Raw genomic sequence first — 14,717 nt, forward strand, 5'->3', positions numbered from 1 at the left:
GAGATAGATGAGGGATGTTAGAGAGAGGGGGGGGACGATAGAGAAAGGGGGGGGGCGACGATAGAGAAAGGGGGGGGACGACGATAGAGAAAGGGGGGGGCGACGATAGAGAAAGGGGGGGGAACGATAGAGAAAGGGGGGGGAACGATAGAGAAAGGGGGGGGAACGATAGAGAAAGGGGGGGGGAACGATAGAGAAAGGGGGGGGAACGATAGAGAAAGGGGGGGGAACGATAGAGAAAGGGGGGGGAACGATAGAGAAAGGGGGGGGAACGATAGAGAAAGGGGGGGAACGATAGAGAAAGGGGAGGGAACGATAGAGAAAGGGGGGGGAACGATAGAGAAAGGGGGGGGGGAACGATAGAGAAAGGGGGGGGGGAACGATAGAGAAAGGGGGGGGAGACGATAGAGAAAGGGGGGGAGACGATAGAGAAAGGGGGGGAGACGATAGAGAAAGAGGGGGAGACGATAGAGAGAGGGGGAGACGATAGAGAGAGGGGGAGACGATAGAGAGAGGGGGGAACGATAGAGAAAGGGGGGGGAACGATAGAGAAAGGGGGGGAACGATAGAGAAAGGGGGGGGAACGATAGAGAAAGGGGGGGGAGACGATAGAGAAAGGGGGGGAGACGATAGAGAAAGGGGGGGAGACGATAGAGAAAGAGGGGGAGACGATAGAGAAAGGGGGGGAGACGATAGAGAGAGGGGGGGACGATAGAGAGAGGGGGGGACGATAGAGAGAGGGGGAGACGATAGAGAGAGGGGGAGACGATAGAGAGAGGGGGAGACGATAGAGAGAGGGGGAGACGATAGAGAGAGGGGGAGACGATAGAGAGAGGGGGAGACGATAGAGAGAGGGGGAGACGATAGAGAGAGGATGCCCATGATAGAGAGAGGGGGAGACAATAGAGGGGGAGATGATAGAGAGAGGGGGAGACGATAGAGAGAGGCGGGGGGGAATGAGAAAAGGGGAGACGATAGAGAGAGGGGGAGATGATAGAGAGAGGGGGAGACGATAGAGAGAGGATGCCCATGATAGAGAGAGGGGGAGACGATAGAGAGAGGGGGAGACGATAGAGAGAGGATGCCCATGATAGAGAGAGGGGGAGACGATAGAGAGAGGGGGAGACGATAGAGAGAAGATGCCCATGATAGAGAAAGGCGGGGGGGGGGGGGAATGAGAGAAGGGGGAGGGCGACTTTGTGTGAGGAAGGTCCATACTTAGTTGGGGTAGTTACAATGGGCCTAATTCATTACGGATCGCAACTGTGATTACGCACGCAATCGGCCGATAGTTGCGTTCTGCGCATGCGTATGTAGCGCAGTGCACGTGCACAATCTAGTCACTGCGATCGCAGACCCATCGCAGAGTGATTGACAGGAAGTAACATTTGTGGATGGTGACGGGGGTGGTCCGCGAAATGCAGGCGTACCAGTGTGTTTGAAAGCTGTCGCAGTGGTGTGCATAAATTAGGCACTGTGATGCCATACGCCAGCCGGAGGCCTCATAGCGTGCGCTGACGTTAGCCATTTATAAGTAAGGTCAGAGCTTGTACCAGTGTGCGTGAGGCTGTGATGGTACCGATGTTACCGATGGTTTCGCAGTCTTGCTAAGGATTGTGGATGTGTGTAAGGTAAGCAGGGCGTCCCTATGTTGTGCTGTGATGGCATAGCGATGGCAGAGGATCAGCATACTATCACAGTGAGGCTGCGATGGTACCGATGTTACCAATGATCTCGAGTCTTGCTAAGGATTGTGGAAGTGTGTAAGGTAAGGGGGGCGTCCTTATGTTGTGCTGTGACGGCATAGCGATTGCAGAGGATTAGCATACTATCACAGTCAGACTGCGATGGTACCGATGTTACTGATGGTGTCGCAGTCTTGCTAAGGATTACGGATGTGTGTAAGGTAAGGAGTGCAGCTTATCCAGTCACTAGGAACCAGTGACATCACTGAGAGTGCAGCCTATCCAGTCACTAGGAACCAGTGACATCACTGAGAGTGCAGCCTATCCAGTCACTAGGAACCAGTGACATCACAGAGAGTGCAGCCTATCCATTCACTAGGAACCAGTGACATCACTGAGAGTGCAGCCTATCCAGTCACTAGGAACCAGTGACATCACTGAGAGTGCAGCTTATCCAGTCACTAGGAGCCAGTGACATCACTGAGAGTGCGGCTTATCCAGTCACTAGGAGCCAGTGACATCACTGAGAGTGCAGCCTATCCAGTCACTAGGAGCCAGTGACATCACTGAGAGTGCAGCCTATCCAGTCACTAGGAACCAGTGACATCACTGAGAGTGCAGCCTATCCAGTCACTAGGAACCAGTGACATCACTGAGAATGCAGCCTATCCAGTCACTAGGAACCAGTGACATCACTGAGAATGCTGCCTATCCATTCACTAGGAACCAGTGACATCACTGAGAGTGCAGCCTATCCAGTCACTAGGAACCAGTGACATCACTGAGAGTGCAGCCTATCCAGTCACTAGGAACCAGTGATATCACAGAGAGTGCAGCCTATCCATTCACTAGGAACCAGTGACATCACTGAGAGTGCAGCCTATCCAGTCACCAGGAACCAGTGACATCACTGAGAGTGCAGCCTATCCAGTCACTAGGAACCAGTGACATCACTGAGAGTGCAGCCTATCCAGTCACTAGGAACCAGTGATATCACAGAGAGTGCAGCCTATCCATTCACTAGGAACCAGTGACATCACTGAGAGTGCAGCCTATCCTTTCACTAGGAGCCTGTGACATCACTGAGAGTGCAGCCTATCCAGTCACTAGGAGCCAGTGACATCACTGAGAGTGCAGCCTATCCAGTCACTAGGAGCCAGTGACATCACTGAGAGTGCAGCCTATCCAGTCACTAGGAACCCATGACACCAGAGAGGCAGGAGACAATAATTGTGGTGCATGGGGGGGGGGGGGGGGGCTGTAGACCCATGGACATTAGCCACCACACTGTAAGTTACAGGTTTCGCTTTCATACTGACAAGTGGGTAAATATAGCAGACTGTCCCGGCAGATATCTGGCCACTGGAGCAGTGTCACTACACCTGTAGGGCAAAGCGCCCACATAAACCATGAGGATACTAAATCACTATCAGTCGCGTTAGGTGGCTGTCGGGGCGCAGTCTTTCATCGATCACACCAATAGGCCCCAGTGATGTCGGAGGTCATCAGACTGGTCCGCTGTGGTTATAGGGACATGTGGCGCTGCTGAATCTGGCTCTGCATGACTTGTACCTTTCCAGTGTTGATGTAAGTGAGAACCTCGCCCCCAACCCCCCCTCCTGCCGGGTCACACATCAGACACAAGCAGGAATGTCTGGGTGAAGGGAGGGCAGAGAAGTGGGTGAAGGACGGTGAGATAAGGCACAGATAAGAGACGCTCTGCGGTACAAGTAAGCTGTCCCTAGGAGAGACGCCGTATCCTGTGCTGCACAGATCATCTCACCAATGTTCATGATGCTGTCTTTCTCCGGACTGAAGAACAGCCAATCGTAAAACAGGGCCAGCTTGGCGTTGGACGCCGCCACGTTAGACTGGAAGAGAGGAGAGAGACGTCAGAGATGGCGGCTGTCAGTCTACAATCCACAGCCAAATATCTAGGCACTGTGGCGCATTCAGTCACCAGTTATTGATAGACTAACCTGCAGAGGGCGTGCGAGCTGCCATATTCACCTGTCCGGCGCCCCTAGTGGGCAAGTTATCAGGGAAGCTTGTGGCATTACTGCCAGACTACACGTCTGTATTAGGCATCTCTGTGGGTGAGAGAAGCTCCAGGAAAAGGGCAGCCGCTTATAGTGATGTATGTAAAGCCGGAGGGAGACCCATCATGTAACAGTGGTCATACGCCCAAAGGTTACAGAGGTGATGGCAGGGTTTTCCAGACATAGGCCTCCAGGCACCTTAACAGTCCAGGTTTTAAGGATATCCATGGTTGAGCACAGATGTTTAAATCAAAATGACTGAGGTACTAATTAAGTCACCTGTGTACGCGGCATGTGTTTCTTACTACACAGAAAGCTATCAGCTCTGATAATATACACAGATTAGCAGTATATTACTCTTCTGTACACATATATGGCATTAATACTGCTACGCAGCTGGTACCGTGTACCATATGGGTAATAGCCAGCGCAGGCAAATATCTTTCCTCTTATGTGTATCCTTAAAACCTGCCCTGCTACAGTGCCTTGAGGACCGCTGCCGTTGGGTGCATGTGAGGGGCACTTTCGTAATGCCATAGCTATATATTATTGTAATGCCCAGACGGCAGGGTAAAGGGGTATAGGGCATGACCCCATGGCGTACCACATGGATAATGAACCCTTTGGCAAACTGCCCTCGTGCTACACGCTGTACGGCTGGCCCAGCCCGTCCACCTACCGGACGCGGATTACTGTCTGTACGCAGGTACGGCACTCACCGTGCAGGTCGTCAGGAGCCACCCGATAATCGCCCAGCGAGGCAGGATGTCGGAGCTGAGCACCTCGTTGGACGGGTGCACCACCCCGCAGATATAGCGGATCAGATCGCAGCGCAGGGATTGGCTGTCCGGGGTGGAGAGGTACTGACGCTGGAACCAATCTTGGTACCTCTTCTGCTGACCGAAGCGCACCTGGGGGGGGAGGGAGATGCTAATTAGACCAGAAAGACCAAAGGCAAATAATTTGACAGCTTCCTATTCCCTGAGATAACCAGAATCTTCCCTCTGACCATGAGAAACTAACCCAAATCTTCTCCCACTAATTACAGTGGACTCTCTGGTCTCCTACAAAGACCTGATCATCTGCCAGCGATTCCTAAATCCTAAAATATCAGTTTGCTCTATCTGGCTTCCTACAAGGGACCCTACGGGGCAACATCAGTCACCTCAGGCTTCTGGCCACATAACAGGAGTAGCTGGCTAACGTCCAATACTCGCACTACCACCTGTACATCCAGAACGCCGACTTCGCCCTCTCACAGTAACCGGTAAGAACTTCCTCCATCTGGACTCCACCAGCCGGAGAACCTGGCAGCCATTATTCAGTCCAGATTATAATTGTTTTCCTTGTTCCTCAGATAAGAAAATCAAACAACGTAACTGAAGCTACAGGAACTTCCCTACAGAACGTTACCACCAGTAACCCATCCTAACGTAGAACATGTCCTCTATCTGGTCTCCTAACACATAATAACCATGATTAAGAACTGAAGAGAAATGTGAGATTTCTCCCTGACCTCCCAACGCCTTAAGGATCTGATAGCTTCATCATCCTGGTCTCAGAACACCACCCAGAGAACAACATTATTTACTAACAGATGTCAGTAAAACTCACAACCCGTACAGTCGCTGCACAGGCCACAGGGCGCAACGCGACCCCCGGCCAGCAGACCATCGGCCAGAGGGCAGTGATGGTTGTTCAGTGTGTATGAACCACCACCATATGCAGATATAACTTTCTGGTGTGTACCCAGCTTGAGAGAAGCCAGCCCGTGACATCTCAGCCTAAAGATGTAGCACTCCTGCAGTATGACCGCCCATCAAGACCTAGAGAACCTTAAAAGGCTCCAATAATCCTAACTGATGAGAACTCTGCCTCCCTGGGCTTCTAATTAGACTTAAGCTGGGTACACACCTGGTCCACCCACCGACATATCTAACGATTGGCAAGTGTATACACACTTGAAAATGGTCTGCCTGATGGGCCGGGCTTGACAGCTCAACTGGGCGGGCATTTAAATATGCCCGCCCAGTTGAGCTGTCAATCACCGTGAGGTCCCTGCAGCATCTGAGCGGGCGATCGGCGGGTCACCCACACACCAGCAGATGACTGATATATCGGACATCTGCTGTGCTGCATAGCAGATCAGATAGGTCTGTGAACGACGTCGCTGTACACCCCCTGGCAACGCGTTATAGATATAATGGTCAGTGTGTAGCCAGCCTGAGAAGCTAACCGGTGACATCTCAGCCTAACGGTGTATAACTCCCTCTCTCTACGATCTTCTAATTATATCCGCAGAGCTCAGTCCTACTTATCCCTTCCACCGTATCCGAGAACCTGGTCTAAGCGAGTGCTTATAGCTGATCCACGACGGCTCCCTACCAACACCGTGAGTACAAAGACCGTCCTCCTAATTTCTAGTCATTAGATTTCCTTCTGCCAGAGAAGCTCTGCAGAAACCAAACTTCTTCCATAACTGTAGATAACAGGAGTTTTCTCTGAGAACAAGAAGCCCCAGATACATATATATATATAGCCAAACACTGCTACTCCCATCCCTACAGCAGACTCCCCGGCATACAGTGCCGCGTGTATCAATTAGATCCGCTCCGCTGTCCAGCGCCCCACAACCCGGTACACCTGTCAGAAATCCCATTTCTCCAGCAGAGCGGAGACGGAAGCCAGCGCTCACACATCTAGACGCACGGAAGCCTCCGCACTACACGGCTTCTTATACAGGGGACGTGTGCGTTTTACAAATCGATGGCCCGTCCTTTCACGTTGTCAGGTTCCACCTCAGCGATTGCTAGAGGAGCGCAGAGGGCTGATGGCTATTGATCTGGATATAAAGCAGACTATTATCCCATTCATAATAACAGACCTACGAAGCAAAGGCGATCGCTGGCCCGGGAAAGCCAGATAATTGGGGGAGGGGGGCGTACAGAGCAGGGAACCATGGGAAGATAAACTAGATGGAAGAATGGAGATGGATTTCAGGAAACAGGAGAGTGACGACCGCACTCGGTTCTCTCAGCCCAGGAATATAACCCCCATCATCCTTTGCCCTGTACTACTCGCTGCCCCAGAAACGCCGTGTTACCATTTCCGTACCCGTGACGTCATGAAGAGGAGCTTGGTCTCCATGTCGGGGGTCAGCCGGCACGCCAGGAACTTCCGGGAGGTGCGAGACTGCAATAGCTGGAGTATACCTACAAAGGACGAGAACAAATTATCTACCGATCTCGCTAGTACAATGGGCGGCGATACAGAGAGTTTCATGGAATGATCCCAAAGAACTACGGGTAGCACAGTGGTTAGCATTGCTGCCTCACAGCCCATGGACTAATTGGCTACTGAGTAATGAAATGGGCCTCAGACGGTGTGTGCGCATGTGGTAGGGAATTCCGTCCGTCAGCTCCGATAGGGCAGGGACGGTTGTGACCGATTAGGTGTTCGCTGTAGCGCGCTGCATTAGTGAGGTTGGCGCTATATAAGCTCCTGAATGACTTGGCGACTTGTACCCCAAACAGCAATGCCTGCTGGGAGCTTAGGGCCGCAGGTAAGGAACAGCACAGGCTGCACCGGGGCCACGTCCATATAGAAGAAGAGCGGACGGGCGGGAGCGAGCAGGTTATTGTTCTGCCAGAACCTCGATGTAACCGCACAATAATTACATTGCACTGCGCTAATCAGGACGCCTCGCTGCTTATCTCATGCATATACCTACAAGCCCCCACCGACCTCCAGCTCGCAGTGCATAGAGAGGGGGGGGTCAGTGGATAAGTGAGGAGGGGGAGAGCCGGTGGAGGGGTTTGAGGAGGCAGCTGCTGGTGAGGGCTATAAATAGATGTTCCACAGAGCCCAGCGCCAGAGAGCGGAGCTGGGAGCTAATTAGGCCCTGTCTATGGAGAGTGGGGGGGGTGGGGGAGAAGAGGTACCACCAGCACCCCCCCAACATTCTCCAGAGAAGGGAGGATCACATTTACATGTCAGGGTGAGAGAGAAGTGCTGGCACTGTTACCAGGCGACGGGCAGCAATGTATGTCAGGGGCACGGCCTATTCCCCAGGGGGTCACATGCGCTTACAATCTGGGGCAATTTCTAGACTAACAATGAGGGATCGTTCACACGGCGCTGAGAAAGGGGATAAAATGCGGAAGTAGTAATGGTCATTTAGCGACGGATCTGTAACGCGTTTCCCATGCGCAGTACTGCGCTGGAGGCGTTAACGCGTGAGAGCTAGTCCACATTCTATACTGGGAACGTCAGGAGTCTGATATCGCCCGTGCAGCAAAGCGATATTGTCCCCTCCCTGCACCACTGGAGAAGGAAGGGTTAAAACACTGCGCTGGGGCGGTCTGAGGGGATGCGGCTAGTTGGCTCGCACACGCGCGTGAATAAGAAAAGATAAAACAGTGCAAAAACAAATTAATAAAAAAATCAGCTTCATACAGAATATAAAACAGTTTTTTCCACTAATTTTCTTCTGTTACCTCATCCAGAGGGAACGGCCGGACAGGGGTAACAGCGATTGCTGTAGTATTAAATTATGGGGTCTCTGGGAAATTAACCCTATAAGGGGCAGGTACAGAAAAGTCTTTAATAATGACAGTATACTATATTTGAGGATTTTGGGATCTGGATAGAAAAACAATATTTCATTTTAAGGTCGTAGAAAACGGAAATTTCCAAACTACCCATCGGGTTACGCTGCACCATAACAGAGGGGGGCTGGGCGGGGGTACCTGTAAACTGGGCGTTCAGTGCCGGTGGGTTGTGCAGCATGTCCTTCCACAGCAAATCAAACTCCGGGATGCGAGCGACGTTCTGCAGGAGCCGCACCAAGTCCCGGCCGATCATGAAACAGTCCATGAACTAGGGGGGGTAAGGGAGAACAATAGGTCACATGATCATACAGGGGGCGAGGGATTGCTACCCCCCCCCCCCCCGATACCCACACGGGGTCACAGCACTTACCCGCTCCCTGAGGAGCATCATACAGAAATCCACTTCCTTCTGCCTCAGTGCCGAGAGCTGGGGGGTACCGTGGTGGTCTACGATCAGCCGCAGGTAGGTGTACACCGACATCGCTATGAGGATGCTGCTTTTCATTACCCACTCCCTAAGCACAGAAATAACAGAGCGATGTGAGCACGGGAATAACAGGGGGACGTGAGCACGGGAATAACAGGGGGACGTGAGCACGGGAATAACAGGGGGACGTGAGCACGGGAATAACAGGGGGACGTGAGCACGGGAATAACAGGGGGACGTGAGCACGGGAATAACAGGGGGACGTGAGCACGGGAATAACAGGGGGATGTGAGCACGGGAATAACAGGGGGATGTGAGCACGGGAATAACAGGGGGATGTGAGCACGGGAATAACAGGGGGATGTGAGCACGGGAATAACAGGGGGATGTGAGCACGGGAATAACAGGGGGATGTGAGCACGGGAATAACAGGGGGATCTGCCATTTGTATGTGTCGCTCGCTGCAGGGATTGTGCCACCTTATTAATATACGGGATGTGGTCACTAGGTCGCCATTTACAGTGTCACATTCATACCGTTCACACCACAATGTTACAGTTATGTCGGCATTGTAAAAATACCGAAAGGCAACATGTTGACATTCTCAAAATGTCAACATGTGAAATATCAACAGAATGTCGACATTAGGGTTAGGCTGCAGGGGAAGGGGAAGGGTTAGGCTGCGGGGGGAAGGGTTAGGCTGCGGGGGAAAGGATAGGCCACGGGCCCAGAGGGTTGGGCCGCGGGGGAAGGGGGAGGGTTAGGCCGCGGGGGAAGGGGGAGGGTTAGGCCGCGGGGGAAGGGGGAGGGTTAGGCCGCGGGGGAAGGGGGAGGGTTAGGCCGCGGGCCCAGGGGGAGGGTTAGGCTGCGGGCCCAGGGGGAGGGTTAGGCTGCGGGCCCAGAGGGTTAGGCTGCGGGCCCAGAGGGTTAGGCTGCGGGCCCAGAGGGTTAGGCTGCGGGCCCAGAGGGTTAGGCTAGGGTGGGAGAGTCAGGCTGCGGGCAGGAAAGTCAAGAGCAGTTAAGTGACCGCTGGGCCACCAGGGACGATATCGTCATTCTAACATTTAGACTATCAGTGTCGACATGATGAATGTTAACGTCGACAATATGAATAAGTCGGCATATCATAGGGTGATATGACAGATCACGCGGTAATACACAGGTGACATGTATGAGGATACTGTGTCATGAACCATGATTAGCTGGACAATGTTCCTAATCGGTCTCTAGCACCATCTCCCCCTTCACCATCCCTTGCATGCAGTGTCCTCTATGTCAGCTGTGAACATATATCGGGGGCATCACAGGGCCTACCCCGGGGGGCAATCACAGGGCCTACCCCGGGGGGCAATCACAGGGCCTACCCCGGGGGGCAATCACAGGGCCTACCCCGGGGGGCAATCACAGGGCCTACCCCGGGGGGCAATCACAGGGCCTACCCCGGGGGGTAATCACAGGGCCTACCCCGGGGGGTAATCACAGGGCCTACCCCGGGGGGTAATCACAGGGCCTACCCCGGGGGTAATCACAGGGCCTACACCGGGGGTAATCACAGGACCTACACCGGGGGTAATCACAGGACCTACACCGGGGGTAATCACAGGACCTACACCGGGGGTAATCACAGGACCTACACCGGGGGTAATCACAGGACCTACCCCGGGGGGTAATCACAGGGCCTACCCCGGGGGGTAATCACAGGGCCTACCCCGGGGGGTAATCACAGGGCCTACCCCGGGGGGTAATCACAGGGCCTACCCCGGGGGGTAATCACAGGGCCTACCCCGGGGGGTAATCACAGGGCCTACCCCGGGGGGTAATCACAGGGCCTACCCCGGGGGGTAATCACAGGGCCTACCCCGGGGGGTAATCACAGGGCCTACCCCGGGGGGTAATCACAGGGCCTACCCCGGGGGGTAATCACAGGGCCTACCCCGGGGGGTAATCACAGGGCCTACCCCGGGGGGTAATCACAGGGCCTACCCCGGGGGTAATCACAGGGCCTACACCGGGGGTAATCACAGGACCTACCCCGGGGGGTAATCACAGGGCCTACCCCGGGGGGTAATCACAGGGCCTACCCCGGGGGGTAATCACAGGGCCTACCCCGGGGGGTAATCACAGGGCCTACCCCGGGGGGTAATCACAGGGCCTACCCCGGGGGGTAATCACAGGGCCTACCCCGGGGGTAATCACAGGACCTACACCGGGGGTAATCACAGGACCTACACCGGGGGTAATCACAGGACCTACACCGGGGGTAATCACAGGACCTACACCGGGGGTAATCACAGGACCTACACCGGGGGCATCACAGGACCTACACCGGGGGCATCACAGGACCTACACCGGGGGCATCACAGGACCTACACCGGGGGCATCACAGGACCTACACCGGGGGCATCACAGGACCTACACCGGGGGCATCACAGGACCTACACCGGGGGCATCACAGGACCTACACTGGGGGCATCACAGGACCTACACCGGGGGCATCACTGCTACGGCTCTAGAAGCCTCTTACGGGGGGAGACTGAGCGTGTGTGAGAGAGGAGGGAAAACGACAAGACCCTAAATAACAAGACGCACGTTACTGGAATGTTTTGCTTTCTAAATAAAGAAACATTAGTGGAAGATTCATGGCCGTAGCTCTCCGGAGAGAACACACGCGCTATTTATACGCCACATTTATCTGCTACAAACACGGTGATTCCCAGCACAGAGGCCTCCGCCATTACATTACCATTCCTCATCATGTCCCGGGTAATCCTCCGTGAGGGGTCAGACGCGATGCGGGAATGCAGCATGGAGGATACACGTGACTGACGGCTCTGCACGACCAGACACTGCCACGCGTGCCCATTTTTAGGCTTGCTAAGCAGCCGATTATCGGCGTGGTGCTGGCCTCCTCGCGGTGTAATGTGTATTTTGGCATGTGAAGAATTTCGTTTGACAATCCCGATCCATGTGCGCAGATTAAGGGCCCAGAGGACGCGGGACAAGGGTCTGTGTACGGGTCACACAGGATTATCATACAGCACAATGTCTGAGGGCCCATACACATCCTCCTCCTCAGCTTCTCTCATTATCATGTACAGGAGGGAGAGCAGATTTGCCTTCTAGAGAACTGAACAGCTGTTTAACAACGGTTGACCACAACACGCTGCCATATTCCTGCAAATGTCTGTCCCCCATCTCCAATTGCTGACTAGGATTACTGAATTAGGAGCAGTGCCGTGTGGTAGATTTCAGTCTTGTTCACTAATATTATCCCAAAATTAAAACATAAAACATTTCATTTTAAGCCAGTAAGGATTTAATCCCATATTGCAGGGCTGCAGACATGTCCCAGTAGTATCTCCCACACAGAATCTACTAAGTGATCTCCTGGTCTACACAAAACTTTGACGTGATCCACGGTGAGTACAGAGACATTAACTAAAGTCAAACTGCAGCCATTTTGTGGTATTACCCCCTGATGCCCAGGAATACTGGCTTGGCACACAAAATGGACGCCTCTGCTCTGTGTAGGCAGCAGCGCCACAGATGACTGAAGCCGTACCCCGAATCAGCGAAGGGTCTAAGATAACGGGGGCCGCACTCTGGAGACCACTTACCTCTGATCCATCAGGATATCCAGCACACTCTCGGCCAGCCAGATATTCTTGGTGGATATGTCGCCCCCTGCAGGCGGAGGGATGAGAGAGAGAATAATGATGGAGATTACAGCCGTTCAGCGTTCAGTAATTACATCTAGATGAGCGCGTGTTCCCAAGTGACGGGCTCTGTGATTACATTCGCTCTGCGTTAGAGACATTGCAGAGACCTCAGCGGCTGCATTTAATCTGCCGGTATTAGTGTACACAGGCAGCGTTACCTCAGCTGATAATGTATACATTGCCCCCATGTCCCATGTGTGTTATCGACATAAATCACATTACTTCTGTGCCAGTGTCTCACACTCACCTGCGATCTGCTTCATGAAGGTCATACACACCCCGTCAGCACCCAGAACCCCGCTCTTCACCAGCTCCCGGACCAGCCACACCAGCTGACAGGAATGGAAGGTGGCACCAGTTAGTAAGAAATGCCCTGTATGCCAGGCAGTAACCCTAACAATGCTCTGTATGCCAGGCAGTAACCCTAACAATGCCCTGTATGCCAGGCAGTAACTCGCACCAGTCACAGATCCATATCATACACACAGACTGTGACAGTCTCCTCACCAACCTCAGCCCCCAATCTCAGATCACTTACACATACCGAACCAACATCACTGTACTGTCCCCAACGTCACCGTATCACCTCAGCGTTACTAACACCAATGTCACCATATCACCTCAGCGTTCCTAACACCAGTGTCACCGTATCACCTCAGCGTTCCCAACACCAATGTCACCGTATCACCTCAGCGTTCCCAACACCAATGTCACCGTATCACCTCAGCGTTCCCAACACCAATGTCACCGTATCACCTCAGGGTTCCCAACACCAATGTCACCGTATCACCTCAGCATTCCTAACACCAATGTCACCATATCACCTCAGCTATCCCAACACCAATGTCACCGTATCACCTCAGCGTTCCCAACACCAATGTCACCGTATCACCTCAGCATTCCCAACACCAATGTCACCGTATCACCTCAGCGTTCCTAACACCAATGTCACCATATCACCTCAGCTATCCCAACACCAATGTCACCGTATCACCTCAGCGTTCCCAACACCAATGTCACCATATCACCTCAGCGTTCCCAACACCAATGTCACCGTATCACCTCAGCGTTCCCAACACCAATGTCACCGTATCACCTCAGTGTTCCCAACACCAATGTCACCGTATCACCTCAGCATTCCTAACACCAATGTCACCGTATCACCTCAGCGTTCCCAACACCAATGTCATTGTATCACCTCAGCATTCCTAACACCAATGTCACCATATCACCTCAGCGTTCCCAACACCAATGTCACCGTATCACCTCAGCGTTCCCAACACCAATGTCATCGTATCACCTCAGCGTTCCTAACACCAATGTCACCATATCACCTCAGCATTCCTAACACCAATGTCACCGTATCACCTCAGCTATCCCACACCAATGTCACCGTATCACCTCAGCGTTCCTAACACCAATGTCACCATATCACCTCAGCGTTACTAACACCAATGTCACCGTATCACCTCAGCGTTCCTAACACCAATGTCACCATATCACCTCAGCATTCCTAACACCAATGTCACCGTATCACCTCAGCTATCCCAACACCAATGTCACCGTATCACCTCAGCATTCCTAACACCAATGTCACCATATCACCTCAGCGTTACTAACACCAATGTCACCGTATCACCTCAGCGTTACTAACACCAATGTCACCGTATCACCTCAGCGTTACTAACACCAATGTCACCGTATCACCTCAGCGTTCCCAACACCAATGTCACCGTATCACCTCAGCGTTCCTAACACCAATGTCACCGTATCACCTCAGCTTCCTAACACCAATGTCGCCATATCACCTCAGCGTTACTAACACCAATGTCACCGTATCACCTCAGCATTACTAACACCAATGTCACCGTATCACCTCAGCGTTACTAACACCAATGTCACCATATCACCTCAGCATTCCCAACACCAATGTCACCATATCACCTCAGCATTACTAACACCAATGTCACCGTATCACCTCAGCATTCCTAACACCAATGTCACCGTATCACCTCAGCGTTACTAACACCAATGTCACCATATCACCTCAGCGTTACTAACACCAATGTCACCGTATCACCTCAGCGTTACTAACACCAATGTCACCGTATCACCTCAGCGTTACTAACACCAATGTCACCATATCACCTCAGCGTTCCCAACACCTATGTCACCATATCACCTCAGCTTTCCAACACCAATGTCACCGTATCACCTCAGCGTTCCCAACACCAATG

At 52.9% G+C, this 14,717-nt stretch overlaps 1 protein-coding gene across 1 annotated transcript in view; it reads right to left on the minus strand.

Moving 5' to 3' along the window:
- Positions 1 to 14,717, minus strand: part of INTS3 (integrator complex subunit 3) — a 73,408-nt gene that overhangs the window by 23,507 nt on the left and 35,184 nt on the right. Inside the window, exons 5-11 of the mRNA XM_088460994.1 lie at positions 12,728 to 12,812; positions 12,379 to 12,445; positions 8,705 to 8,849; positions 8,473 to 8,602; positions 6,839 to 6,936; positions 4,444 to 4,635; positions 3,469 to 3,556 (exon numbers count right to left, since the gene is read on the minus strand). Of these exons, the coding sequence (XP_088317120.1) occupies positions 3,469 to 3,556; positions 4,444 to 4,635; positions 6,839 to 6,936; positions 8,473 to 8,602; positions 8,705 to 8,849; positions 12,379 to 12,445; positions 12,728 to 12,812 (805 nt within the window). The remainder of the gene's footprint in view (positions 1 to 3,468; positions 3,557 to 4,443; positions 4,636 to 6,838; positions 6,937 to 8,472; positions 8,603 to 8,704; positions 8,850 to 12,378; positions 12,446 to 12,727; positions 12,813 to 14,717) is intronic.

Source organism: Taudactylus pleione, unplaced genomic scaffold (assembly GCF_031769625.1).
Source record: "Taudactylus pleione unplaced genomic scaffold, aTauple2 ptg000997l, whole genome shotgun sequence".
NCBI lineage: Eukaryota > Metazoa > Chordata > Amphibia > Anura > Myobatrachidae > Taudactylus > Taudactylus pleione.